This window comes from Ranitomeya variabilis, chromosome 1, assembly GCF_051348905.1.
Source record: "Ranitomeya variabilis isolate aRanVar5 chromosome 1, aRanVar5.hap1, whole genome shotgun sequence".
Taxonomy (NCBI): domain Eukaryota; kingdom Metazoa; phylum Chordata; class Amphibia; order Anura; family Dendrobatidae; genus Ranitomeya; species Ranitomeya variabilis.
In genome coordinates this window covers 1,024,651,396-1,024,678,529 of record NC_135232.1, presented here as the reverse complement: position 1 = coordinate 1,024,678,529, position 27,134 = coordinate 1,024,651,396, and the positions used below count along the sequence as shown (strand labels likewise).

Here is a 27,134-nt window from a genome sequence, read left to right as displayed (position 1 = left end):
AACATCTCAGCAGTGTCACAGGCTGATTGCCTCCATGCCACGCCGCATTGAAGCAGTCATTTCTGCCAAAGGATTCCCGACCAAGTATTGAGTGCATAACTGAACATTATTATTTTATGGTTTTTTTGTTTGGTATTAAAAAACACTTTTATTTGATTGGTCGGGTGAAATATGCTAATTTATTGAGACAGGTTTTTTGGGTTATCAGGAGTTGTATGCCAAAATCATCAGTATTAAAACAATAAAAGACCTGACAAATTTCAGTTGGTGGATAATGAATCTATAATATATGAAAGTTTAATTGTAATCATTACATTATGGTAAATAATGAAATTTAACACTATATGCTAATTTTTTGAGAAGGACCTGTATATGCAGAGCTTCTGTGTATAATATCACTGGTGATCCCTGTATTACCTGTACACTGACACTATATACAGAGCTCCTGTGTGTAATGTCACTGGTGATTACTATATCACCTGTGCACTGACACTATATACAGAACTCCTGTATTTAATGTCACTGGTAATCACTGTATCACCTGTACACTAGATACAGGGCTCCTGTGTATAATGTTACTGGTGATCACTGTATTACCTGTACACTGACACTATATACAGAACTACTGTATTTAATGTCACTGGTAATCACTGTATTACCTGTACACTAGATACAGAGCTCCTGTGTATAACGGCACTTGTGGGAATAGTTGTATTATTTTTTTATAGGGTGATAATATGTGGTCTATCGGGTATCTGCGAGAGCGGGGACGTTAACGCGACCCCTAAACGCGGCCCCGAAAAAAACATTGCGTTAGCGCAATCCGCTAGCGCTAAACAGATTGCCCTAACGCAATGTGAACCTAGCCTTATTATTATTATTATTATTATTGTTTTATTTTGAAAGGGGGGTGATTTTAACTTTTTTTTGCATTTTTTTTTTTTTTTTTTTTTACTTTTTTGTTATATTTTTAAAACTATTTTTCTTGAAGTTTTGGCATGCTTCAATAGCCTCCATGGGAGGCTAGAAGCTGTCACAACTTGATCGGCTCTGCTAAATAGAGGCGTTGCTCAGATCGCCTCTGTGTAGCAGAATTACTGCATTACTATGAGCGCCGACCACTGGGTGGCGCTCAAAGCAATCTGGCATCAGTTTGGCAGTGGCAATTAACTAGTTAATAGGCCCGAGCAGATCGCGATTCCACCCGCGCCTGTTGCGGGCACATGTCAGCTGTTCAAAACAGCTGACATGTCCCGGCTTTGATGCGGGCTCACCGCTGGAGCCCACATCAAAGGGGGGGGGACTGACCTCGTACTATCCCGTCCAATGGCAGTAAGGGGTTAATATGTGATTGGTGAGGACATGGTGCAGAAGTGAAGTTTTTCCAAGAGTGGGTGGTGAGACTGTGGAAGGTTCGTGGGGTGGAGGATGGGTGGAGCCTAGGCGGAGTCTCAAGTGGGCCCAAAATTGTTGCCAGTATGGGACCCTCAAATTCCTTGTGGCAGCACTGAACCCATGTATTTCCCAGAGTGAAAATGTAGTATTATCTATGAATCAAAGGTATTAATTAGATATAATAATTAGATATGAGCGCTTATCTTATTTGGCAGGTCATAACCGAGCTCTGTACTGCACTGTTGTTTCAGCCAAGTGTTTACTTTCAAAGCCATATCGGGTTATGCTGGCTTAGCATAAAGTGGTCAGATTTGAAGTTTTGCTTTCAGATTGCCAGATAAGCAAAGTTCAGCAGAACACACAGGAGAGAAATTATCACACCACTTTTGTAGAGTTTAAAGGAGTCAGAAAAAGTTCGCACAAGTCACATTTGCCCAAAAATGTTGTGAATATTCTTGTGAATTCACATTTGCCCACACTTTTCACACCTGATGGCAGGAGGGCATAGGACCTCCCATTCTACAACTGAATATAATTTAATCCTGGAATGGGTGTAATTTACAGTGTAAATATACAAGGATGTGCCAGATATGTGCCTCTTAATTAAATGGGCTCTTCTTACTCCAAGATAAGAGTGGAAGACTGACACATGAAAAGTCAGAATATGTAAAATTTTCTTGTAATGTGTAAGGAGCAAATGATAAGATGTTGAATTAATTATACAAAAATATATTCATTTGTATTGAGGACTTTACAGGGGTTGAAAGCAAGCTGATAGGTGAGTGACAGCTGGAAACAGCACCGATCATCAAAATGGGGAATTTATCCCAGTCAAAAAATGGATCAGCATGTTGGATGCCCAATTGCTGCTGCATTCACACTCTATGGCGCTGCCGAAAAAAGATGAATGCATCACTCAGCAGCCTCATAGTAAATTAAAGGGGTAGTCCAGGTTTTTCATTAAAGTCTGCAGTCATTCCATTTCACTGCAGATTTGTGAATCCTCACGTTTCATGCAGTGCGGTGAATCCAACTGGTCATCTGACCACAAGTATGCAATATGCATACGTCTGGCCACATTCTCACTAAACGTGCATGGCCTTTCTCAATAAGATGTGAATTGAGTGAGGCCGGGCACATCTAGTCGAAATGTGGCCCAGAATATTTAGATTGCATACTTGTGGTCACATGACCGCTTGGTCTCGCCAAAGGCACCAGAGAATCCTCACAGCAAGCAGAGTGCATGATGTGAGGATATAAACAAGTGTGCAGACTTTTGTGACAAACATGGAGAACCCCTTTAATTGGGTTGTACATTGCCACTCTATTCTAAGAGGGATAAAAGTGACTTGATCTGTCGAGTGTAGGGAGTTGGTGGATAGATTCCGCGCTACTGACAAAGTTGAGACATATATCCCAGTGATGTAAAATAAAGAGGTGGTTTATTTCAATGCGTTTCAAAGTATACAGTGGGGCAAAAAAGTATTTAGTCAGTCAGCAATAGTGCAAGTTCCATCACTTCAAAAGATGAGAGGCGTCTGTAATTTACATCATAGGTAGACCTCAACTACGGGAGACAAACTGAGAAAAAAAAATCCAGAAAATCACATTGTCTGTTTTTTTATCATTTTATTTGCATATTATGGTGGAAAATAAGTATTTGGTCAGAAACAAACAATCAAGATTTCTGGCTCTCACAGACCTGTAACTTATTCTTTAAGAGTCTCCTCTTTCCTCCACTCATTACCTGTAGTAATGGCACCTGTTTAAACTTGTTATCAGTATAAAAAGACACCTGTGCACACCCTCAAACAGTCTGACTCCAAACTCCACTATGGTGAAGACCAAAGAGCTGTCAAAGGACACCAGAAACAAAATTGTAGCCCTGCACCAGGCTGGGAAGACTGAATCTGCAATAGCCAACCAGCTTGGAGTGAAGAAATCAACAGTGGGAGCAATAATTAGAAAATGGAAGACATTCAAGACCACTGATAATCTCCCTCGATCTGGGGCTCCACGCAAAACCCACCCCGTGGGGTCAGAATGATCACAAGAACGGTGAGCAAAAATCTCAGAACCACGCAAGGGGACCTAGTGAATGAACTGCAGAGAGCTGGGACCAATGTAACAAGGCCTACCATAGTAACACACTACGCCACCATGGACTCAGATCCTGCAGTGCCAGACGTGTCCCACTGCTTAAGCCAGTACATGTCCGGGCCCGTCTGAAGTTTGCTAGAGAGCATTTGGATGATCCAGAGGAGTTTTGGGAGAATGTCCTATGGTCTGATGAAACCAAACTGGAACTGTTTGGTGGAAACACAACTTGTCGTGTTTGGAGGAAAAAGAATACTGAGTTGCATCCATCAAACACCATACCTACTGTAAAGCATGGTGGTGGAAACATCATGCTTTGGGGCTGTTTCTCTGCAAAGGGGCCAGGACGACTGATCCGGGTACATGAAAGAATGAATGGGGCCATGTATCGTGAGATTTTGAGTGCAAACCTCCTTCCATCAGCAAGGGCATTGAAGATGAAACGTGGCTGGGTCTTTCAACATGACAATGATCCAAAGCACACCGCCAGGGCAACGAAGGAGTGGCTTCCTAAGAAGCATTTCAAGGTCCTGGAGTGGCCTAGCCAGTCTCCAGATCTCAACCCTATAGAAAACCTTTGGAGGGAGTTGAAAGTCCGTGTTGCCAAGCGAAAAGCCAAAAACATCACTGCTCTAGAGGAGATCTGCATGGAGGAATGGGCCAACATACCAACAACAGTGTGTGGCAACCTTGTGAAGACTTACAGAAAACGTTTGACCTCTGTCATTGCCAACAAAGGATATATTACAAAGTATTGAGATGAAATTTTGTTTCTGACCAAATACTTATTTTCCACCAGAATATGCAAATAAAATGATAAAAAAACAGACAATGTGATTTTCTGGATTTTTTTTTTTCTCAGTTTGTCTCCCATAGTTGAGGTCTACCTATGATGTAAATTACAGACGCCTCCCATCTTTTTAAGTGGTGGAACTTGCACTATTGCTGACTGACTAAATACTTTTTTGCCCCACTGTATGGTTGCTTCTTCAGGAAAAACCACAAGTAGAAGTAACCATATACTTCAAAACGCATTGAAATAAACCACCTCCTTATTTTGCATCACTGGGAATCTATCCACCAACTCTCTACACTTTTGATGTCTGAAGGTCACGTGCTGACCCTTGGATCTGCTGCAGCAGACTTCTTCATTTTATATGCCCTTTTAAATGGCTTAAACAGGTGAGTTCAATCTGAGCCTAATAATTTACTACATTCTCAGATAAGACCCTATTTACGCTGATCTCTCCTACAGCTCTTTGATCAGTCAAGTGCAAGTCCAAGCAGTCAGACCACTCATCGATCCACAACTTATTAGAGGTGATAACTTGTTTCACCATACAAAGCCTCTTAGAAAATAAGCGAAAATGGACAAACAGCTGGCAACAAGTATGCAGTAACTAACTGCCTATCTTGGTTACCGGTATGTCTGCTCTGTACATCCCTCTTCCCTATAATATATATAAATATATATATATATATATATATATATATATATATATATATATATATATATATATATATATATATATATATATTTAATTGTTTTGTTTTTCAAATAAACTCGTGGATGGTATTGTGTCTCAGGGCTCAATGAATCACTGAAATCAATCTTAAACACATGTGATAATTAGTTTTCCAGGTGATTCTAATTAGAGGAAAACTACTCAAAAATGATGTTCCACATTATTATGCAGGTCACAGGTTTCAAGCAATATAGGAAATAAAAAGGATCTCTCTGCTGCTGAAAAGCGTTAAATAGTGCAATGCCTTGGACAAGGTATGAAAAAAATTAGATATTTCATGAAAACTTAAGAGTGATCATCATACTCTGATGAGATTTGTGACTGAAACAGAGCACAGACAGAGTTCATGCAAATAAAGGCATAATGAGGAAGTTTTCTGGCAGATAAATTCATTGGATTAAGAGAGCAGCTGCCAAAATACCATTACAAAGCAGCAAACAGTTATTTGAAGCTGCTGATGCGTCTGGAGTCCCTCGAACCTCAAGGTGTAGGATCCTTCAAAGGCTTGCTGTGGTGCATAAACCTACTATTCGGCCACTCCTAAACAGTGTTCACAAGCAGAAACGGTTGCAGTGGGCCCAGACATACATGAAGACTAATTTTCAAACAGTCTTGTTTACTGATGAGTGTCAAGCAACTCTGGACGGTCCAGATGGATGGAGTAGTGGATGGTTGGTGGATGGCCACCATGTCCCAACAAGGCTGCGACGTCAGCAAGGAGGTGGAGGAGTCATGTTTTGGTCTGGAATCATGGGGAACCAGCTGGTAGGGCCCTTTAAGGTTCCTGAAGGTGTGAAAATGACCTCAGCAAAGTAAATAGTTTCTGACTGACAACTTTCTTCCATGGTATAAAAAGCAGAAACGTGCCTTCAGGAACAAAATCATCTTCATGCTGACAATGCACCATCTCATGCTGCAAAGAATACCTCTGAGTCATTGGCTGCTATGGGCATAAAAGGAGATAAACTCATGGTGTGGCCACCATCTTCCCCTGACCTCAACCCTATAGAGAACCTTTAGAGAATCATCAAGCAAAAGATCTATGAGGGTGGAAGGCAGTTCACATCCAAACAGCAGCTCTGGGAGGCTATTCTGACTTCATGCAAAGAAATACAAGCAGAAACTCTCCATAAACTCACAAGTTCAATGGATGCAAGAATTGTGAAGGTGATATCAATGAAGGGCTCCTATATTAACATGTAACTTGCCTGTTAGGATGTTTTGGAGTTAAATAGCTTTTTGCTCAGTGAATGTGACCTCCTAATGCTGCAAATTCCACAAATGAGCATTTTCAGTTCTTTAAAACATATCAAATGTTTAGAAATACTACTGTGCCTAATAATTTGGAACAGTGCATTTTGAGTTTTTATTCATTTTGGAGATTATACTGATATCACTGGGAGGTTTCTTCAATAAAATTCGATGTATACTCTAACGGGTGATGACTTTTATTAGACTGACTGTCATTTGCACTGACCATTTAGGAAAATCCGAGAAAAATGTCATTTGCATAATAATTTGGAGAACATAGTGTGTATGTATATATGTATATATATATATATATATATATATATATATATATATATATATATATATATATATATATATATCCACTGTACATGACTGATCCTATTAATTTCTTTAGGACTCACACTGATAAATGAGTGTCCAAAATTTCATCAGTTCCATTGGGATAGCTTTTATTTACAGTATATTCTGTTGCGATACAATAAACTAAACATTAAAGGGAACCTGTCACCAGTTTTGGCCGATATAAGATACGGCCACCGCCTTTCAGGGCTTATCTACGGCATTCTATAATGCTGTTTTTAAGCCCCCGATACGACCTGAAAGATAAGTTTTATTATACATTATACTCACCCGGGGGGGGGGGAGGGGGCGGTCCGATGGGCGTCGCAGGTCAGGGTCCGGCGCCTCCCATCTTCTTATGGTCGCTGCCCTCCCGCTTGCGTCATGGATCCCCGGCATTGCTCTCCTGTGCAGGCGTCCTTAGGTATTGCAGTGCTCAGGAGCTGGGCCTCTCTCACTTTTCCCGGCGCCTGCGCACTGCAGTACTTTGCTCTGCTCTCAACAGGGCCGACAAAGTACGCCTGCATCGGAGCGCAATGCCGGGGAGCGATGTAGCAGGCAGGAGGGCGGCATCGCAAGAAGATGGGAGGCGCCGGACCTGGACCTGCGACACCCATCAGACCGGACCACCCTGCAGGTGAGTATATCAGACAAAACTGCTGACAGGTTCGCTTTAAGCTTTGTGATGTGGGCAGTCTGTTAACACTATTTTCTCTATATTACCTATCTTCTAGGCTTCTCTACATTAATAGGTAATGGATTCCATAACTAATACCAAGTGCATCTCTTCTACAGTACTGTAACATTATTGCTTTAATACAATATCATTCTTGACCTCAAATGTAATAGAAACGACATAACGCTCCCTGGCCAACCTCCTCCATCATTACACTTCACGTCTCTGTACATGGGTGCCCCAATTCTGCATAACAACTGGTATTTACATAAGAATAGAAATACGAGCAATGTAGTAACTTTTTTTTCATATAACATCTATGACCACCTAAGGCCTCATTCACACGTCGTTTTTGTTCCTGTACATAAAAATAAATGTCAATGTGTTGGATCAGATATTCATCTGTCTTTGGTATGTATGTCCACTTTTGCTATCAGTTTATATGTTTTTCTCATATGAAAAGAGAAACTGGTTTAGGTTTCCTAATCTTTGAGTCTTTAAAGTGCAACCATTGAAGATGTTAACATTTTAATTCAATTCGTCAAGTTTTTATTGGATTACAATGATATTTTGCAGTAACTTTCTATGTATGCGATTGCCAAGTGAAATCTTATGATAGAGATTCACCAATGTATTTTAGGCAGGAGCATTCATTCTTCTGGTTGTCTTGTTGTGTAGCGTTTGATAGGGAAGGGTATAGTCGTATCGAGGGGTAGTCATTATCAGATATTGTCTTTGAGTGAAATAAAGCACAGTTTCAAATGTCCAGACCATTAACAAATGTGTATTGTTTCCATATTAAGGAGAAGAAAATATTTCAAATTCCATGGATGCATGCAGCTCGGCATGGATGGGATGTGGAAAAAGATGCTCCGCTATTTAAAAATTGGGCAGTTCATACAGGTATTGAGCATGAAAATCACACAATCACGCTGTACACTGCATTCCAAATTACTATGTAAATTGGATTTAAGTGTCATAAATATGTAATTTTCTGTCTTTCAAATAAACTCCTGGATAGTTTTGTGTCTCAGGGCTTTATGGATAACGGAAATCAATCTCAAACACCTGTGATAATTAGTTTGCCAGGTGAGCCAAAGTAAAGGAAAACTATGTAAGAAGGACGTTCCCCATGATTAAGCAGGTCACAGGTTTCAAGCAATATGGGAAAGAAAAATTATTTCTCTGCTGCCGAAAAGTGTCAAATAGTGCAATGCTTTGGATAAGGTATGAAAACATTAGTAAACAGTGAAGGAGGCGGGAGGAGTAAATTCGAGCACTGCCATCCAGGTAATGTAAAACTTAGATTTATTAGGTTAACAAACCAATAAAAAGCTTTAAAAACAAAACCTGGCGTATTTCTGGCCCTGTGTGTCTGCATAAATTAACCTAATCATAAATTACCTTGTGATTGGATTTCATTGTATATTGTGGTAGTTTGGTTCACTCGGCTGCACACTGAGGTAGACACGATTTTACTGCGGCTTTAAGAAATTCCTTTGGTTTATTATAGGCTGCATAAACCAAAGTGTAGTAAAGCAAATACAGCCCTCTGGGCAAAAATAGAAAACAAGACAAAATGTGGCAGAAAAAAACAGTCCTTCTGAGAGCGGGGTTCCTCCTGCTCACTGCTAGCAGGGCACACACTCTGTTCTGATTTTATCCTACCACACAGGCACCAGCGCTTACCTGGAGTGCTTCCTCTCCCAGCACACTGAACACTGTGGCCTTTGAAAGCCAGCTACTTAAGCCCCAGACCATGTGACTCCTACATCATGTGACTAATCACATGACTGTGACATCACACAGGTCCTGTCAGGACACGGTGGTGTCGACTCTGCAGGTGGAGATAAGGTGGACACCCTCCCACGCACTCTATGGATGCCCACTTAAAACCAGCTCATGCATGCAACTTTAGCTTAAGCCTCACAACACTTTATTGTGCTGGAGGAAAATACTCTGGATTTATCACTGACGCCATTAAGCGTAGTGACACATATCTCCCCTCCAGTACTTTACCAGTGACTTTGTCACAATATATATACCCTTACTGATCTTCCACTATATACCTTATGACTAAGGGCACTGACGTGAAAGAAACGCATCAGGTTTTTTTTTAATGCTTTGTTAACCTAATAAATCTAAGTTTTACGTTACCTGGATGGCAGTGCTGGAATTTACTCCTCCACCCTCCTTCACCTGCAGGATCAGCACCCTTCCAGGAAGATGCCAACTGGGACTCCACACTACAGCACAGCGGTCTGGTAAGCTGTCTTCACTCCCCCATTTGTCTTCACTATTATGAAAACATTAGATGTTTCACAAAAGCATGATCATCATACTGTGCAGAGATTTGTGGCTGATACAGAGAACAGACGGGTTTTATGCAGATAAAAGCATAATGATGAAGGTTTCTGCCAGATAAATTTATCATGTTAAATGAGCAGCTGCCAAAATTCCATTACATAGCTGCAAACAGGTATTTGAAGCTGCTGGTGCCTCTGGATCCTCCTGAGACTTGCAGTTGTAAATAAACCTACTATTTAGCCACCCCCTACACAGTGCTCATGTGCTGAAATGGTTGCAGTGGGCCCAGACAAACATGAAGACTAATTCTAAGTCTTTTTTACTGATGAGTGCCGTGCAATCTTGGATGGTCCAGATGGATGAAGTAGTGGTTAATGAACGGCCATCATGTCCTAACAAACCTGCAACATCAGCAAGGAGGTGGGGAAGTCATGTTTTGAGTCAGAATCATGGGGCCCCTTAGGGTACCTGAATTTTTTGAAAATGACCTATTGAAAATTTATGGAGTTTCTGACGGATCACTTTCTGCAATGGTACAAAAAGAACTGTGCCATCCATAGCAAAATCATCCTCATGCATGCAATCTCATGATGCAAAGAATACCTCTGAGTCATTGGCTGCTATGGGCATTATGGGAGAGAAATTCATGTGCTGGCCACCATCCTCCCCTGACCTCAACCCTATTGAGAACCTTTGGAGTATCATCAAGAAAAAGATCTATGAGGGTGGGAGGCAGTTCACAGCAGCTCTGGGAGGCTAATCTGGTGACCTGCTAAAAAGTTCAAGAGGAAACTATCCAAAACACCACAAGTTCAACGTATACAATGTTTGTTAAGGCTACTTTCACACTGGCGTTTACTGCAATACGTCGCAATGCGTCGTTTTGCCGAAAAAAACGCATCCTGCAAAAGTGCTTACAGGATGCGTTTTTTTTGGCATTGACTTACATTAGCGCCGCATTTGCGATGCATTGCCACACGTCGCAACCGTCGTGTTGTGGCGGACCGTCGGGACCAACGTTTTTTGCTCCCGACGGTCCACTTTTTCCGACCGCGCGTGCGCGGCCGAAACTCCGCCCCCACCTCCACGCACTTCCCCGCACCTCACAATGGGGCAGCGGATGCGCTGGAAAAATGCATCCGCTGCCCCCGTTGTGCGGCGGAGACAACTCTAGCGTCGAGGACCTCGGCCCGACGCACTGCGACGGACCGAGCCCGACGCTAGTGTGAAAACAGCCTAAGATGAAATAAAATAAGGGTCCTATGTTAACATGTAACTTGGCCTGTTAAGATGTTTTTGATTGAAAAAGCTTTTAATTTCAGTAAATCTGACCTCCTAATTCTGCAAATTCAACAATTGACTATTTTCGGTTATCTTCAAGCTATTAAATGTTTAAATAATCTGTTGTGCATAATAATGTGAAACGGCATTTTTTTTAGTTTGTTCAGTGTTGAAAAAAGTTCTGTTATTAGAGGTCTTTCCAATAAAATGTGATTTATCCTCTAATGGCCGATTATTTGAACATTATACTGATTAATTTGCATCGACCATTTAAGAAAATCGTAGCAAAATGGCATTTGCATAATAATTTGGAATGGGGTTTAGACTGCAAACTTGTAAGGATCAGTAGACCACTTGTGTGTTTTCTGATGTCAATGTCTTACTGCGATTATAGGAAAATATCAACCTGGAGTAGATAAACCAGATCCAAAGACATGGAAAGCAAACTTCAGATGTGCGATGAATTCATTGCCTGATATAGAAGAAGTGAAGGATAAAAGTATAAAGAAAGGAAACAATGCCTTCAGAGTGTACAGGATGATACCAGTTGCAGAGAGACCATCAAAAAGAGGTTTGGTTTTATTTTAACACCATCTTGTAATAATTTATCTAGGTTGCAACTTGTTCCCTGTGTCGCCAGATTCACACATCTGGGTCTTGCAGTCTTGAGAATGGACCAGTTGTGGGTTTCCTCACCTGAATTACAGTACTATGCAAAGTATTATGCAGGTGTGGAAAAATTGCTGCAAAAGTAAGAGCTTTTAAAATTAGAAGTATTAATAGTTTATATTTATCAATTAACAAAATGCAAAGTGAATGAACAAAGGAGAAATCTAAATCAAATCAATATTTGGAGGGACAGCCCTTTTGTCTTCAAAACAGCATTGAAGCATCATATCTTCTAGGTACATTTGCACATAGTTTTTTAAAAAAAACTTGGCAGCGAATTTGTTCCAAACATCTTGGAAAACTAACCTTAGATTTGGATGTAGAATTGTGCAAACCTTCTTTCTCTTCATGTAATCCCAGTCAGACTTGGCGAAGTTGAGATCAGGGCTCTGAGGGAGCCATATCCTCAATTCCAGGACTAGAAATACATGGATGGCTTCAATAGTTTCATCAATCCATCTAGAACTGTCATCCAGGACTTGTTCCTTCCACATTATCCACTTTACTGCCACAAATAATATCTACCGTATATACTCGAGTATAAGCCGAGATTTTCAGCCCACTTTTTTGGGCTGAAATTGCCCCTCTCGGCTTATACTCGAGTCATACCGGGGGTCGGCAGGGGAGGGGGAGCGGGGGCTGTCTAAAAATACTCACCTAGTCCAGGCGCGGTCCCTGCTTCCCCGGCGCCGGCAGCAGCAGCTTCAGCTTCTTCCTGTACTCAGCGGTCACATGGTCCCGCTCATTACAGTAAATGAATATTCGGCTCCACCTCCCATAGGGGTGGAGCCGCCGCCTATTCATTACTGTAATCAGTGGGACCATGTGACCGCTGAGTACAGGATGAAGCGCTGCGGCGTCGGGGAAGCAGGATCTACACAGCGGCAGGACCAGGTGAGTATACGGGGAGGGGAGCGCAGCGCTGCGCGATAGTCACCTGCTCCTCGTTCCGGGCGCCGATCTGTCTCCAGCAGTGACGCTGAGGTCAGGGCGCGGTGACGTGGTCAGTGCGTTCCCTCTGCTGAACGTCAGTGCTGGAGACAGATCGGCGCCCGGAACGAGGAGAGGTGACTATTGAAAGTGCCCGGGGCCTGATCGACGGAGAGGTGAGTATGTGATTTATTTTTTTTATCGCAGAAAATGGGGCAAGTGTCTGTATGGAGCATCTATGTGGCCATAACGTTCCTGCAGCACTATATGGGGCCATAACGTTCCTGCAGCACTATATGGGGCCATAACATTCCTGCGGCTTTATATGGGAGCCATAACGTTCCTGCAGCACTATATAGGGCCATAACGTTCCTGCAGCTCTATATGGGGCCGTAACGTTCCTGCAGCACTATATGGGGCCATAACGTTCCCGCAGCACTATATGGGGCCATAACGTTCCTGCAGCACTATATGGGGCCATAACGTTCCTGCAGCACTATATGGGGCCATAACATTCCTGCAGCACTATATGGGGGCCATAACGTTCCTGCAGCACTATATGGGGCCATAACATTCCTGCGGCACTATATGGGGGCCATAACGTTCCTGCGGCACTATATGGGGCCATAACATTCCTGCGGCACTATATGGGGCCATAACATTCCTGCGGCACTATATGGGGGCCATAACATTCCTGCAGCACTATATGGGGGCCATAACGTTCCTGCGGCACTATATGGGGCCATAACATTCCTGCGGCACTATATGGGGCCATAACATTCCTGCGGCACTATATGGGGGCCATAACATTCCTGCAGCACTATATGGGGGCCATAACGTTCCTGCGGCACTATATGGGGCCATAACATTCCTGCGGCACTATATGGGGCCATAACATTCCTGCAGCACTATATGGGGCCATAACATTCCTGCGGCACTATATGGGGGCCATAACATTCCTGCAGCACTATATGGGGCCATAACGTTTCTGGAGCACTATATGGGGCCATAACGTTCCTGCAGCACTATATGGGGCCATAACGTTCCTGCGGCACTATATGGGGGCCATAACGTTCCTGCGGCACTATATGGGGGCCATAACGTTCCTGCAGCACTATATGGGGCCACAACATTCCTGCGGCACTATATGGGGGCCATAACGTTCCTGCGGCACTATATGGGGCCATAACGTTCCTGCGGCACTATATGGGGGCCATAACATTCCTGCGGCACTATATGGGGGCCATAACGTTCCTGCAGCACTATATGGGGCCATAACATTCTTGCGGCACTATATGGGGGCCATAACATTCCTGCAGCACTATATGGGGGCCATAACGTTCCTGCAGCACTATATGGGGCCATAACGTTCCTGCAGCACTATATGGGGCCATAACGTTCCTGCAGCACTATATGGGGCCATAACGTTCCTGCAGCACTATATGGGGCCATAACATTCCTGCAGCACTATATGGGGGCCATAACGTTCCTGCAGCACTATATGGGGCCATAACATTCCTGCGGCACTATATGGGGGCCATAACGTTCCTGCGGCACTATATGGGGCCATAACATTCCTGCGGCACTATATGGGGGCCATAACATTCCTGCAGCACTATATGGGGGCCATAACGTTCCTGCAGCACTATATGGGGCCATAACATTCCTGCGGCACTATATGGGGGCCATAACATTCCTGCAGCACTATATGGGGGCCATAACGTTCCTGCAGCACTATATGGGCCATAACATTCCTGCGGCACTATATGGGGGCCATAACATTCCTGCAGCACTATATGGGGCCATAACGTTTCTGGAGCACTATATGGGGCCATAACGTTTCTGCAGCACTATATGGGGCCATAACGTTTCTGCAGCACTATATAGGGGCATAATGTTTGTGCAGCACTATATGGGGCAAGTGTCTGTATGGGGCCATAATTAACGTTTGTAGGGCACTACGGCATATGGGGCAAGTGTCTGTATGGAGCATCTTATAGGGCCATAACGTTTGTGCAGCACTATAAGGGGCAAATATCTTTATAGAGCATCTTATGGGGCCATAATCAGCATTTGTGCAGCATTATATTGGGCAAATGTGTCTATGGAGCATCTTATGGGGCCTTTATTAACCTTTATGCAGGATTATATGGGGCATATTTTAATATGGAACATCTTATGGGGTCATAATGAACAGTATGGAGCATTATATGGGGCTCCTGATTCAATATGGATATTCAAAGACACTTAACCTACTGATGTCTCAATTAATTTTACTTTTATTGGTATCTATTATTACTTTTGACATTTACCGGTAGCTGCTGCATTTTCCCCCCTACGCTTATACTCGAGTGTCCCAGTTTTCTAAGTTTTCCCAGTTTTTTGTGGCAAAATTAGGGGGGTCAGCTTATACTCGGGTCGGCTTATACTCGAGTATATACGGTATATATAATACTCCTATGTTACATTGTTTGGTTCCTGTTGATCACCGTGTTACAGTTTCTGATTGACATAAAGAGCTGCGTACTCCAGGCTCTGAACACCAAATTGATGTAGGTACATGTGTCTTTACAACAGTACAATAGAGAATATTTTATTATAGGATCTCCTCTTACAATTTGCTGATTTTACAAATTTATACTTTTAGGCCCTGTTTGCACAAAAAGAGGTCAAAACATTCTCCTTTTAACCTGTATAAGGTCAACATGTATTTTTTTTGCTGTATGGAAAAGTATTGTATACACTACATCAATCCTGTTCTGTACAGTATTTATTATTTTAGGGGTTAAACTTTTTGAAGACCGACAATGGTTAAAACTTTCTTTTTTAGCAATGCTTTGTTTCCTTTCAAACTTAAATGCTGGGCTATTACTTGTGCCCGGACAGCTGATTACAAGTTGTGCTCAGCTCTGGTTACTCTGGCCAAATAAAAAAATCCCCCATAGGACCAGTCTGCACTGGGAACGAAAATTATGGGTTCACTTGTGGCCCTCAGTTCCCCTCCTTACGAGATAGAGTGTGAAAAGCATAGAGAGAATGAATGTCACGATCACTAAAATCCCCAGAAATAAATATCAATTTGTTTTATATTATTGGATTTTTCTAGGAAGCTAAAGGCTGTACAAGTGCGCCTTTGACATAACTTCGCTCTTGCTTGTCTTATAGTGCTTTATTCTTGTTACTTCCCCTTAAGGTTTATACGGGACCATTTGTAAAAAAAATCATTTTCATAATCTCTTTTTCACTTCCTTATATATGTAGTGTTCCTTCTCTAACATCTAGCTATGTAATCCTAATTCCTTAATTTGTAACAATGCCAACCACTTATTACATGCAAACAGAGAGGGCTTATATGACACATTTCGGACTCGGTTCTTGATTGGACAGTTTAAAGGGAACCTCTGATGTAAAAAAAAATGCTGATAATCTGCAGGTTATTGGTGTTCTGAAGCCTTATGGCCGCTGCACTGAAAGCCTGGCAGCCTTTATTTCTCCTGACAGCCTCTGGCTTTCAGCCATAGCGGTGCGGCCAGCGCAGCTTCAGTCAGCGCTTAGTACATAGTGAGCGGCAGCTGTAACTGCGCCCCAGCACTGACTGACAGCCGCCTCAGTAGTGCCTCAACACAGAGCCGGAGGCTACCAAGAGGAATAGAGTTTTTCTCCATGTACCCTTTCTGACACTGCGGCAGCCTCACGGCTATTAAGCTGTAAATTAACCCAATATCTGCAGATTAATAGCACTTTAAGACACGATGGATTCCTTTTAAGTCAACAGAAAAAAGTAATGAAAATTAAAAGTGGTACATATGATGCAGAAACATACAAGTAACATGAAAGTATAGAAGTGTATATAATGTTTGTATTTATGACATAAAAGAAACCTATAATTAGTGATGAGCGAGTGTACACGTTGCTCAGGTTTTCCAGAGCACGCTCGGGGGTCTCAGAGTATTTGTGACTGCTCGGAGATTTCGTTTTTGTTGACTCGGCTGCATGATTTACGGCTGCTAGCCAGCCTGAGTACATGTGGGGGTTGCCTGGTTGCTAGGGAATCCCCACGTGTATTCAAGCTATCCAGCATCTGCAAATCATGCAGCTGAGGTGACGAAAACTGCAGTCAAAATACTTGGAGATCACCCGAGCGTGCTCGGGAAAACCCGAGCAACGAGTATACTCGCTCATCACTACCTATAATGTTTGCACTTATTTTTATATTGAATACACTGGTTTTATTCTTTTTGGCTTAATTTTTATTGTTCAAAGTCGTATACAAAACCTGATTCCAGGTTACCTTCATCAGACTAAGGCTGGGTTCACATTGCGTTAATGGCAATCCGCTGACGGCGTCCGTTACATAGCGGCACTAACGCTATGTAACGGATGCGTTAGCGCACCCATTAGCTGCCATTATGTAGCGCACAGCTAACGCATGTCATAATCTGCATGCGTTAGCGATGTGCCGTCATTCTGTGACGGACCCTCAGACGCGGGCTGCAGCGTTTTCGGGTCCGTCACCGCTAGCACAGATGAAGCATCTGCGCTAGCATAACGCGATCTTTAAAAGGCACTTGCGTTGTGTTGTCCGTTTCACGCATGCGTTAAACGGACTGCACTAACGCAATGTGAACCTAGCCTAATGCATCTACATTATTAGAACAATCACAATTTTTGACTGATAGGAACGGATTGTAAAAAACTGTAGAGTAACACCTGTGTTAGGAAGCCCTTAGTCATGCTATGCAAAAGCGTAAGCTGTAATAATACAGGTAACACCAAAGTCTAATAAAATAAGTCTCATTGTTTGTCTATATAGTGTGTACTTGGATGTATCAATGGATGGATAGATAAATAGTGATACTATTAAAAATGTGAAAAACTGAAATATTGTTTTCATTTTTGTTTTAGGAAAAAGAGCAAAAGCAGAAAAAGAAGAAAAAATAAAACAAGAGAAGGTGTGTATCTCCTTACTTTTCTAAAAGCTTCTTAAAAGATATGTCTAATAACATGGGTAGCATAAAAGCGGCACCAGTGACTGTATGGCAGAGGCATAACCACTGTGGTAGGGCCTGTGATGATGAGCGGTCCTCCGACACCAACAAACTTCAGACGCACATCCAGTTGAAGTGCATTGTGGCTGGTCCGTGTATGACAGTACACATTGCCCTGCCTTCACCTGACTGGGGGCACATTGAAGTGACATCATGAGCTCCTGTCATTTGCACGTTGAAGTTAGCTGGCGGCTTCAGAAAGGGACGGCGCACAGTGGGGGAGTGGATGGGAGGCGAGTATGATGGTTTATTTTTTTTCTATACATTAAAGAACAGTGGCAGAACTGGTGACATATACCAGGATAGCAGATATATAGCAGGATGGGGCCCAGGATAAGCCTGGAGTCACACTGCCGTATAACACGGCCAAGTGTGTAGGGATAAAACATCATATAGCACTCGGCCCAGTATTATACTATCGGGCAACTTGCATGTGCAATCATTTTCTCATGCCGACTTGTCATGCAAGAACAATCACAGCATGCTGAGATGGGCAGCAAAACTTGGCCCACTCAAGTCTGTGTGTGAACCATCGGACTGCACTCGGATGGCATCCCAGTTCACTTCAATAAACACAGAGTCAGACCATGGAGGAGATGGAGAAATTACTTTCTTGTCTCCTCCACACCATGCGAGAGAATTGGGGCACAGTAGTATGACATTCAGCAGAGCTGGGGCCGTGTGTCATTAACATGTCGCATCGCTCTTGCATCGAATGCCATACACTAGTCTGTTTCCAGCCTAAGGAACATTCACCAGGATAAGGGACGTATACACTAGATGGTCAGAAGAAGAACACATTGGTGGGGGATGGACAAAATATATTTATATTGTTTTAGAGTATAAGTGATAAGTATAAGACATGTACAGAGTATAAGGAAGTGTGGAGTAAAGCAGAGCACTGCAGTCTGGATATTATTCTTGGATAATTGACAGAAGTCCACAAGATATCATCTGTGTTGTGTAAGAAGGGAATTGGTGATAGCTTACTACATAAGGAAGTTTTGTCTGTCACAGAAACGTGACACGTGAATATCAACCTTGGTGTAATACTGGTTATACACATGGATATAATACAATGGATGAATGAAACTTATATAAAGATGAGGAGTTTCACTATTTTTCAGTGCGGAAGGTTTTATTATTTTTCATATAGGATACTTTTATGTAAAAAAATAAACATATTTATACACTTTTTGGGGCATTAACTAAAATCATCCCAACAGTCAGAACATTTTGTGTCTTGCCGGCCATGAATGTTACATCTATCTTTTCTGTAAAAATGGAAGTGAATAGCAATCCTGCCACATAGCCACTTGTCTCTACATGATGAAGATGAGGTTTGTGTATCAGGAGTATTATTTTCACATCCCAATTGAAAATGAAAAAAGAGACACGGGTGTTTCAGTCCTACAATATATGCAAAAAACGTCTTGCGATGAGACTGTTTATAACAGGTGTCAGAAATTTAAAAAAATGTAAAAAATGTCTGACATCACTTAATAATATTAACCTTGTTAGACCACCTTAAAAATTAGTTTCAAGCAGCATTTTGACTTTTAAGACTAATGACAATGGCAAAAAAGTATTTATGTACTCTATGTGGCCATACATGGAGTCCTATTCACATTACAGACCTGTGGTCAACCCATAGTGCCTCTGTAATGCTTCTAGGAGAAGATGGCTCTATGATGTGGCTTGTATGCGTAAGGAGATGGACATATTGCCTTGTTCCTCCTTGATGACATCAGTGCTGTGTACAATGTAAAGAGTAATGTGTATAATGTCAAGCGTTATTGTGAGGGTGATGTGTAATGCTAATTGTGGTTGCATTGTAGTGTTCTGCACTGTACTGTTAGGAAGCGGAGTTCTGTCCAGCAATAGACAGTGAGTAGGGTAAGACATGGTTAAGTGTTGGGACAAGCCCAGGAAGGGAGGGGCTATGTAGCAGGATCAGAGAGGACTTCTTGGTAGAAACTCAGACAAGGCCTAGCTTGCAGCTAGAGCAGATGATTGGTTGGAGTGCTCATCAAGGCTGCATGCAGTGGGTAAAATAAACAAATACCCAGCTGTAAATAAATAAGTAAAAGCAATAGTGCATATAAATAACAATAACCAATAATATGAGGTTTTCTTCTTTTTTATGTCAAATATCATACTGCTATTTTGTAAGTATAAACTAATGAAGGTACTTAGCACACAATTTGGCCAATAAAAATGAACCCACCAGCCACAACAAGGTGTTCCTTTCTTCGATGGGACCCTAAATCTACCAAATATACCTCACCCATTTAGGGTCCTATCAGAGAAAGGTTGCCTTATCATGGCTGGTGGGCTCTCATGAATTGGTCAATTTGTGCGATAAGTATCTTAATTTTTTAAGCCTCGCCTATATAGCAGTAATTCTGCCCAAACGTTATGTATGCAATGTTCGTATTCTCCATAGTGCTTACATGGTATAATTAGACACAGCTTATGATAGGACTAATTGGTGGATATGACATACACAGATACACCTTCCTGCTGTTCTTTACATATATTAATATCAAATTCACTGGTCTAAAATACTTGGAGGAAAAGCATCACATATCACCAAATCTGTTTAAGAATGCAGAGTTATATTAGACAGACTTTTTCCTGCTTTGTTTGGAGAAGTGATCTACAGAAAACGGGTAGCAACATCCTATTGTGTTTTTCTCTAGTAGCTACAGTGAAAACTGCAATATTTTAAGATTTTTTTTATGTGTAAAACCACCAAACATACAAACATATTAACAAAATGTTTAATAAAAACCTGATTTAAGTTTTGGTTAATTTTCTTTTTTGATGATGCATTCCCTTCAAGAAGAATGTCTCTGTTCAAAATTAAATATTTTTGTCATTTTTATTTAGCGAAAAATCTGCCCAAATTTGTTGTTATGTTGTAAATAGTATTATATAGTCGACCTAAGTAGAGTCAATTATTTTTTTTAATTTTGTGTTTTAATACAGGATGAACTGGGCCAGACAGCGATGCCACCAATGAATGGGGCCTGTACGTTTACCTCTCCGTATAGATTCATGACTTCACCAATAAAAGAAGAAGTGGACAGTACGATAAATATTGTAGGTAGGTATCCCACATATCATTATGTTGGTGGAGATGTCGTGACCAGAAGTTTTGAGCAACACAGGCACTGTCCATCAACTGACTAAAGATGGCTGGAACCTGTAGAGCTCACCAGTCTGGCAGTGTGTGTGCTGTCAGCTGTAGTCATCAGCTTCCTTCTTTGGCCGTTTGGACATCACCACACCCTACGAAAGTAAAGCTGCCAGTTATATCTCTTCTTGCCTAGCTCAGACCTTGTTATTCTGCTCCTGGTGGATTTTTCATGTTTATGACCACAGTTTGTTTACTAACCATTCTTTCTTCTGACATATTTGTACTTTGTCTACCATCCTGGTTCTGACCCAACTACTTGATCATTCCTGCCAGCCTGAACCACTGAAAAGCAGCCGACTCTATGGCCTCAAATCAGGAGTTCCTGTGTAAGTTCAGATGCCTGTAGAGGAGCTAAAGGGTGAAGGCCAGGGCAACCCCTGAGATATGGTAAATGGAGCCCGGAGCCATTTTTAGAGCTGTCAGGTGGCTATGAACTGTGGCTCCCTTTACAGTTCTTAATCATAACCTCGAATTAAAAACAGGGGGACATTAGAAGTGTTTTTATTCTATTTTGTTTTTATTATATTTTTAAGCTTTCTCATACAACCACTTTAAGTTTTATCATGAGTTGCAGGTATGTAATATTGACTGCTGTGCTATTCACTTTTCAAGTAAGAATTTCTATTTATTAGCACAAGAGGTGATTTTTCATGGTTCTTGCAACATAGCACTGCATCCATGCTTCCAACAGAAAGTGACAATTAGATTCCCCTGGTAACTGACAACTACACATTAATGACTCGGTGGGGAAGTTGTCGCTTTTAAAAACAGCAGTTATTTATCAGGAATTTTATGGCAGTTTTAATAAAGTCGTTTTAGTGTTAAATGATACAAAGTTTAGAAAATCTTATTGAATTTATATTGTTACACCATGTACAACCTCAGTTCAAGAAAACTTTGAATGCTTTGTAAAATGTACATAAATAAGAATACAATGATTTGGAAATCTCGTATGGCCATATTTTATTCACAACAGAACATAGAGCACGAATCAAAAGGTTTTTTAATCGTATGAACATATATTTAAACATCATATAAGAATAAATAAACAATAAACAGTGATTGAAAAGAACAAAGGAACAGAAATCAGAATTGGATATCGAGATTTTCTATGTATGCTGTCATGATTCTCAATGGCGAGAGAACATAGCCCAGCATATATAAGAACTAGCTCTTGGAAGATGGAATCTAAACTGACCATGAACTAAACCTGCCGCACAATTAACAGTGGCCGGGTAGCGTGCCTACGTTTTATCCCTAGACGCCCAGCGCCAGCCGGAGGACTAACTAATCCTAGCAGAGGAAAATACAGTCCTGGCTCACCTCTAGAGAAATTTCCCCAAAAGGCAGACAGAGGCCCCCACATATATTGGCGGTGATTTTAGATGAAATGACAAACGTAGTATGAAAATAGGTTTAGCAAAATCGAGGTCCGCTTACTAGATAGCAGGAAGACAGAAAGGGCACTTTCATGGTCAGCTGAAAACCCTATCAAAACACCATCCAGAAATTACTTTAAGACTCTAGTATTAACTCATAACACCAGAGTGGCAATTTCAGATCACAAGAGCTTTCCAGACACAGTAACGAAACAGCAGCTGTGAACTGGAACAAAATGCAAAAACAAACAAGGACGAAAGTCCAACTTAGCTGGGAGTTGTCTAGTAGCAGGAACATGCAAAGAAAGGCTTCTGATTACATTGTTGACCGGCATGAAACTGACAGAGGAGCAAGGTTATATAGAGACTCCCACATCCTGATGGGAACAGGTGAACAGAGAGGATGATGCACACAAGTTCAATTCCACCAGTGGCCACCGGGGGAGCCCAGAATCCAATTTCACAACAGTATGCAATAACATTGTCATTTCCAGTGTAGAAATCATTCTTGTCACCAGTATAAGATCTGAGGGGACATTCCTCGACAATGTGCTGAATTGTTTGATGGTCAGCTCCACAGTCACAGGCAGGAGAATCAGATTTTCCCCACTTATGCATAAGATCTGCACAGACACCAAAGTTTGTTCTGATACGATTCAAAATGACCCAGGTTTTCCTTGAAGCCTGGTGGTGGATTTTGAAAGTGAGGAAACGTTTGAGGCTCACCGTCTACTGCACTGACCCAAGGTTCACGCCATTTCTCCTCTAAATTGAAATAATTTTCATACAGGGTAATTGCGGTTCAGATGGGTGGATGTCTTGATTTCAGTCGCTGTATTTGAACATCTTGGATATTGATGTATTGGGAGATTTTCATTATTCACTACTTTGGAGCTTTTGTATTCTCAGATTTGCAGGTGCGATATGGCTCAAGACAGGGAAACAGTGGACGAGCGTAGGTCTGATAGCACCAGAAATTATGCGCATAGAGTTGTTCAACTGATTGTCGATTGCATTCACATGACAACTATTCAGTTTCTGTGCTGTCTTTTCCAAGTGAGATTTGAAGGTTAGGCTTCTATAAAGGATTACGCCTAAATACTTGGGAATGAAGTTGTTTGACAAGTTGACCTTCAAAACGTACTTTGAGTTCAGTCTTAGCACTTGTGTTGTGTAAATGAAAGCAACATACTTCCGTTTTTGATGGATTGGGCTTTAGCCTCCATTGTCGAAAATACTTTCCCATTACACTAAGATCTTCTGTTAGAACCTCCTCTGCTTCCTCCATTGTTTTGCTCACTGTAGCAAGTGCCCAGTCATCGGCGTATCCAAATTTCCGTAATATTGTGTCAGGAATGTCAGCTAGGTACAAAGCAAACAGGAGAGGTGCCAGCACTGATTCCTGGGCCTAACCATTGTTTAAGGTTTTCTTACAACTGGTTGAATCACCCATGATGAGTTGAAAGGTTCGATTTGCAATCATATTATTCAAGAGGTACAACATTTTCTTACATGGAATCACCTTCAGAAACGTACAGTGGGGCAAAAAAGTATTTAGTCAGTCAGCAATAGTGCAAGTTCCACCACTTAAAAAGATGAGAGGCGTCTGTAATTTACATCATAGGTAGACCTCAACTATGGGAGACAAACTGAGAAAAAAAAATCCAGAAAATCACATTGTCTGTTTTTTTAACATTTTATTTGCATATTATGGTGGAAAATAAGTATTTGGTCAGAAACAAAATTTAATCTCAATACTTTGTAATATATCCTTTGTTGGCAATGACAGAGGTCAAACGTTTTCTGTAAGTCTTCACAAGGTTGCCACACACTGTTGTTGGTATGTTGGCCCATTCCTCCATGCAGATCTCCTCTAGAGCAGTGATGTTTTTGGCTTTTTGCTTGGCAACACGGACTTTCAACTCCCTCCAAAGGTTTTCTATAGGGTTGAGATCTGGAGACTGGCTAGGCCACTCCAGGACCTTGAAATGCTTCTTACGAAGCCACTCCTTCGTTGCCCTGGCGGTGTGCTTTGGATCATTGTCATGTTGAAAGACCCTGCCACGTTTCATCTTCAATGCCCTTGCTGATGGAAGGAGGTTTGCACTCAAAATCTCACGATACATGGCCCCATTCATTCTTTCATGTACCCGGATCAGTCGTCCTGGCCCCTTTGCAGAGAAACAGCCCCAAAGCATGATGTTTCCACCACCATGCTTTACAGTAGGTATGGTGTTTGATGGATGCAACTCAGTATTCTTTTTCCTCCAAACATGACAAGTTGTGTTTCTACCAAACCGTTCCAGTTTGGTTTCATCAGACCATAGGACATTCTCCCAAAACTCCTCTGGATCATCCAAATGCTCTCTAGCAAACTTCAGATGGGCCCGGACATGTACTGGCTTAAGCAGTAGGACACGTCTGGCACTGCAGGATCTGAGTCCATGGTGGCGTAGTGTGCTACTTATGGTAGGCCTTGTTACATTGGTCCCAGCTCTCTGCAGTTCATTAACTAGGTCCCCCCGCGTGGTTCTGGGATTTTTGCTCACCGTTCTTGTGATCATTCTGACCCCACGGGGTGGGATTTTGCGTGGAGCCCCAGATCGAGGGAGATTATCAGTGGTCTTGAATGTCTTCCATTTTCTAATTATTGCTCCCACTGTTGATTTCTTCACTCCAAGCTGGTTGGCTATTGCTGATTCAGTCTTCCCAGCCTGGTGCAGGGCTACAATTTTGTTTCTGGTGTCCTTTGACAGCTCTTTGGTCTTCACCATAGTGGAGTTTGGAGTCAGACTGTTTGAGGGTGTGCACAGGTGTCTTTTTATACTGATAACAAGTTTAAACAGGTGCCATTACTACAGGTAATGAGTGGAGGAAAGAGGAGACTCTTAAAGAAGAAGTTACAGGTCTGTGAGAGCCAGAAATCTTGATTGTTTGTTTCTGACCAAATACTTATTTTCCACCATAATATGCAAATAAAATGTTAAAAAAACAGACAATGTGATTTTCTGGATTTTTTTTTCTCAGTTTGTCTCCCATAGTTGAGGTCTACCTATGATGTAAATTACAGACGCCTCTCATCTTTTTAAGTGGTGGAACTTGCACTATTGCTGACTGACTAAATACTTTTTTGCCCCACTGTATATAGAAGTCCTTCCCTCCACATACTGTCATGTGCGGCAGACAGATCGATGAACGCCACTGAAATCTTCTTGTTCTTTTGAAATTCAGCTTCAATTAAAGTTGTCAAGGCTAAAACTTGGTCACTGCAGTTTCGAGCAGGTCTAAAGCTGGCTTGCTCTATAGGTATTGAGTCAAAAATCTTTAAATTGATCTTATTGTAATCAGAAGGTGAACATTAGACAATTTTCCATTTCATAAAAAAAAAAAAAACTGATGACAGCAACAAATCTAAATAAAAAAGTTGGTACATGGTCATGTCCACCATTGTGTAGCATCCCCTATTCTTTCTACAACAATCCTTAAACGTCTGGGAAGTGAGGAGACCAATTCCTGGTGTTTTGAGATACCATTCTTCTCTGATGCAGGATTCTTGCTACCCCACAGTCCAGTGTCTTTGGCGGATTTTTAGTTTCATAATATCCCAAATGTTTCCTATTGGTGAAAGGTCTGGACTGCAGGCAGTGAGTTATCACCCGAACTCTTTTACTGTGAAGCCATCATGTTGTGATGGGCTTACTGAAGTATGTGGTTTAGCCTTGTCCTGTTGAAACATGCAAGGCTTTCCATAAAATAGACGTTGTCTGGATGGCAGCACATGTTATTCTAAAATCTCAATATAAAGCTCAGCATTGAGAGTGCCTTTCAAGATGTGTAATATGCCCGTGCCAAAGGCACTAATTCAACCCCATACATCAGACATACAGTATTTTGAAATGTGCACTGATAACAAGCTGGATGGTCCTTGTCTTGAGTCTGGAGGACCCAGCAACTGTGGCTTTCACTGAAGAACTTTTGATTTATCTGACCACAGAACATTTTTCATTTTACCTCGGTCCATTTTAACTGAGTTTTGGTCCAGAGAATACAGCAACATTTCTGGATTGTGTTGATATATGTTGACTTCTTTGCATGCTAGAGGTTTGATGTGTATTTGCATGGATCTATGAATTGTTTGATGCTATTATGCACTGTAAATGGTAGGATATTCTTTCTCATTTTACATTAAGAATTTTTCTGAAATTGTTTCACACTTTTTAGACACAGTTGTTCAAAGACTGGTAAACCTCTGACCATCTTTACTTCTGAGAGACTCTGCCTCTCTAACATGGTCTTTTTACACACTATCATGTGACTTAGTTGGAAATTAATCCTCCAGCTGTTTTTCATTAGTGCCACTTTTTGTGCTTTTGTTATCCCTGTCAAAACTTTGTTGCTGTCATCAATTTCTAAAAACGACCTATCATTCAACTTCTCATCTGTGTCCTGTATACTATTATGAATTAAATATGTTTTCCAATCATTGCATTGTTATTTCTGTACATATTATACAGCATCCCAAGATTTTTTGGAATTGGTGTTGTATGTGTTCTACTGTGAATAAAATATGGCCATAAAAGATTTCCAATCATTGTATTCTGTTTTCTTTACATTTTACACAGCATCGCAACATTTTGGGGAATTGAGGTTGTAATTATAAAGAGTAATAATAATATGGTGAAAAATTCTCAATGCTTACAAGTCCGTCTATACTTCTATGAAGTTAATAAGTGGTGAATAGTGATGAGCGAGTATGCTCGTTACTCGAGTTTCTCTGAGCATGCTCGGGTGGTCTCCAAGTATTTTGGTGTGCTCGGAGATTTAGTTTGTCCCCGCAGCTGCATGATTTGTGGCTGCTAGACAGCTTAAATACATGTGAGGATTGCCTAACAAACAGTCATTCACCACATGTATTCAAGCTGTCTAGCAGCCACAAATCATGCAGCTGCGTCGACAAAAACGAAATCTCCATGCACGCCGAAATACTTGGAGATCATCCGAGCATGCTCGGAGAAACTCGAGCAACGAGCATAC

General features: G+C 41.6%; 1 protein-coding gene across 4 annotated transcripts in view; it reads left to right on the top strand.

Moving 5' to 3' along the window:
- The window catches only part of IRF2 (interferon regulatory factor 2), a 196,223-nt gene that overhangs the window by 160,379 nt on the left and 8,710 nt on the right, over nucleotides 1-27,134 (top strand). For all 4 annotated transcript variants that reach the window (XM_077279594.1, XM_077279592.1, XM_077279593.1 and 1 more), the window contains exons 3-6: nucleotides 8,088-8,187; nucleotides 11,267-11,443; nucleotides 17,377-17,423; nucleotides 20,511-20,628. In XM_077279594.1, the coding sequence (XP_077135709.1) occupies nucleotides 8,088-8,187; nucleotides 11,267-11,443; nucleotides 17,377-17,423; nucleotides 20,511-20,628 (442 nt within the window). The remainder of the gene's footprint in view (nucleotides 1-8,087; nucleotides 8,188-11,266; nucleotides 11,444-17,376; nucleotides 17,424-20,510; nucleotides 20,629-27,134) is intronic.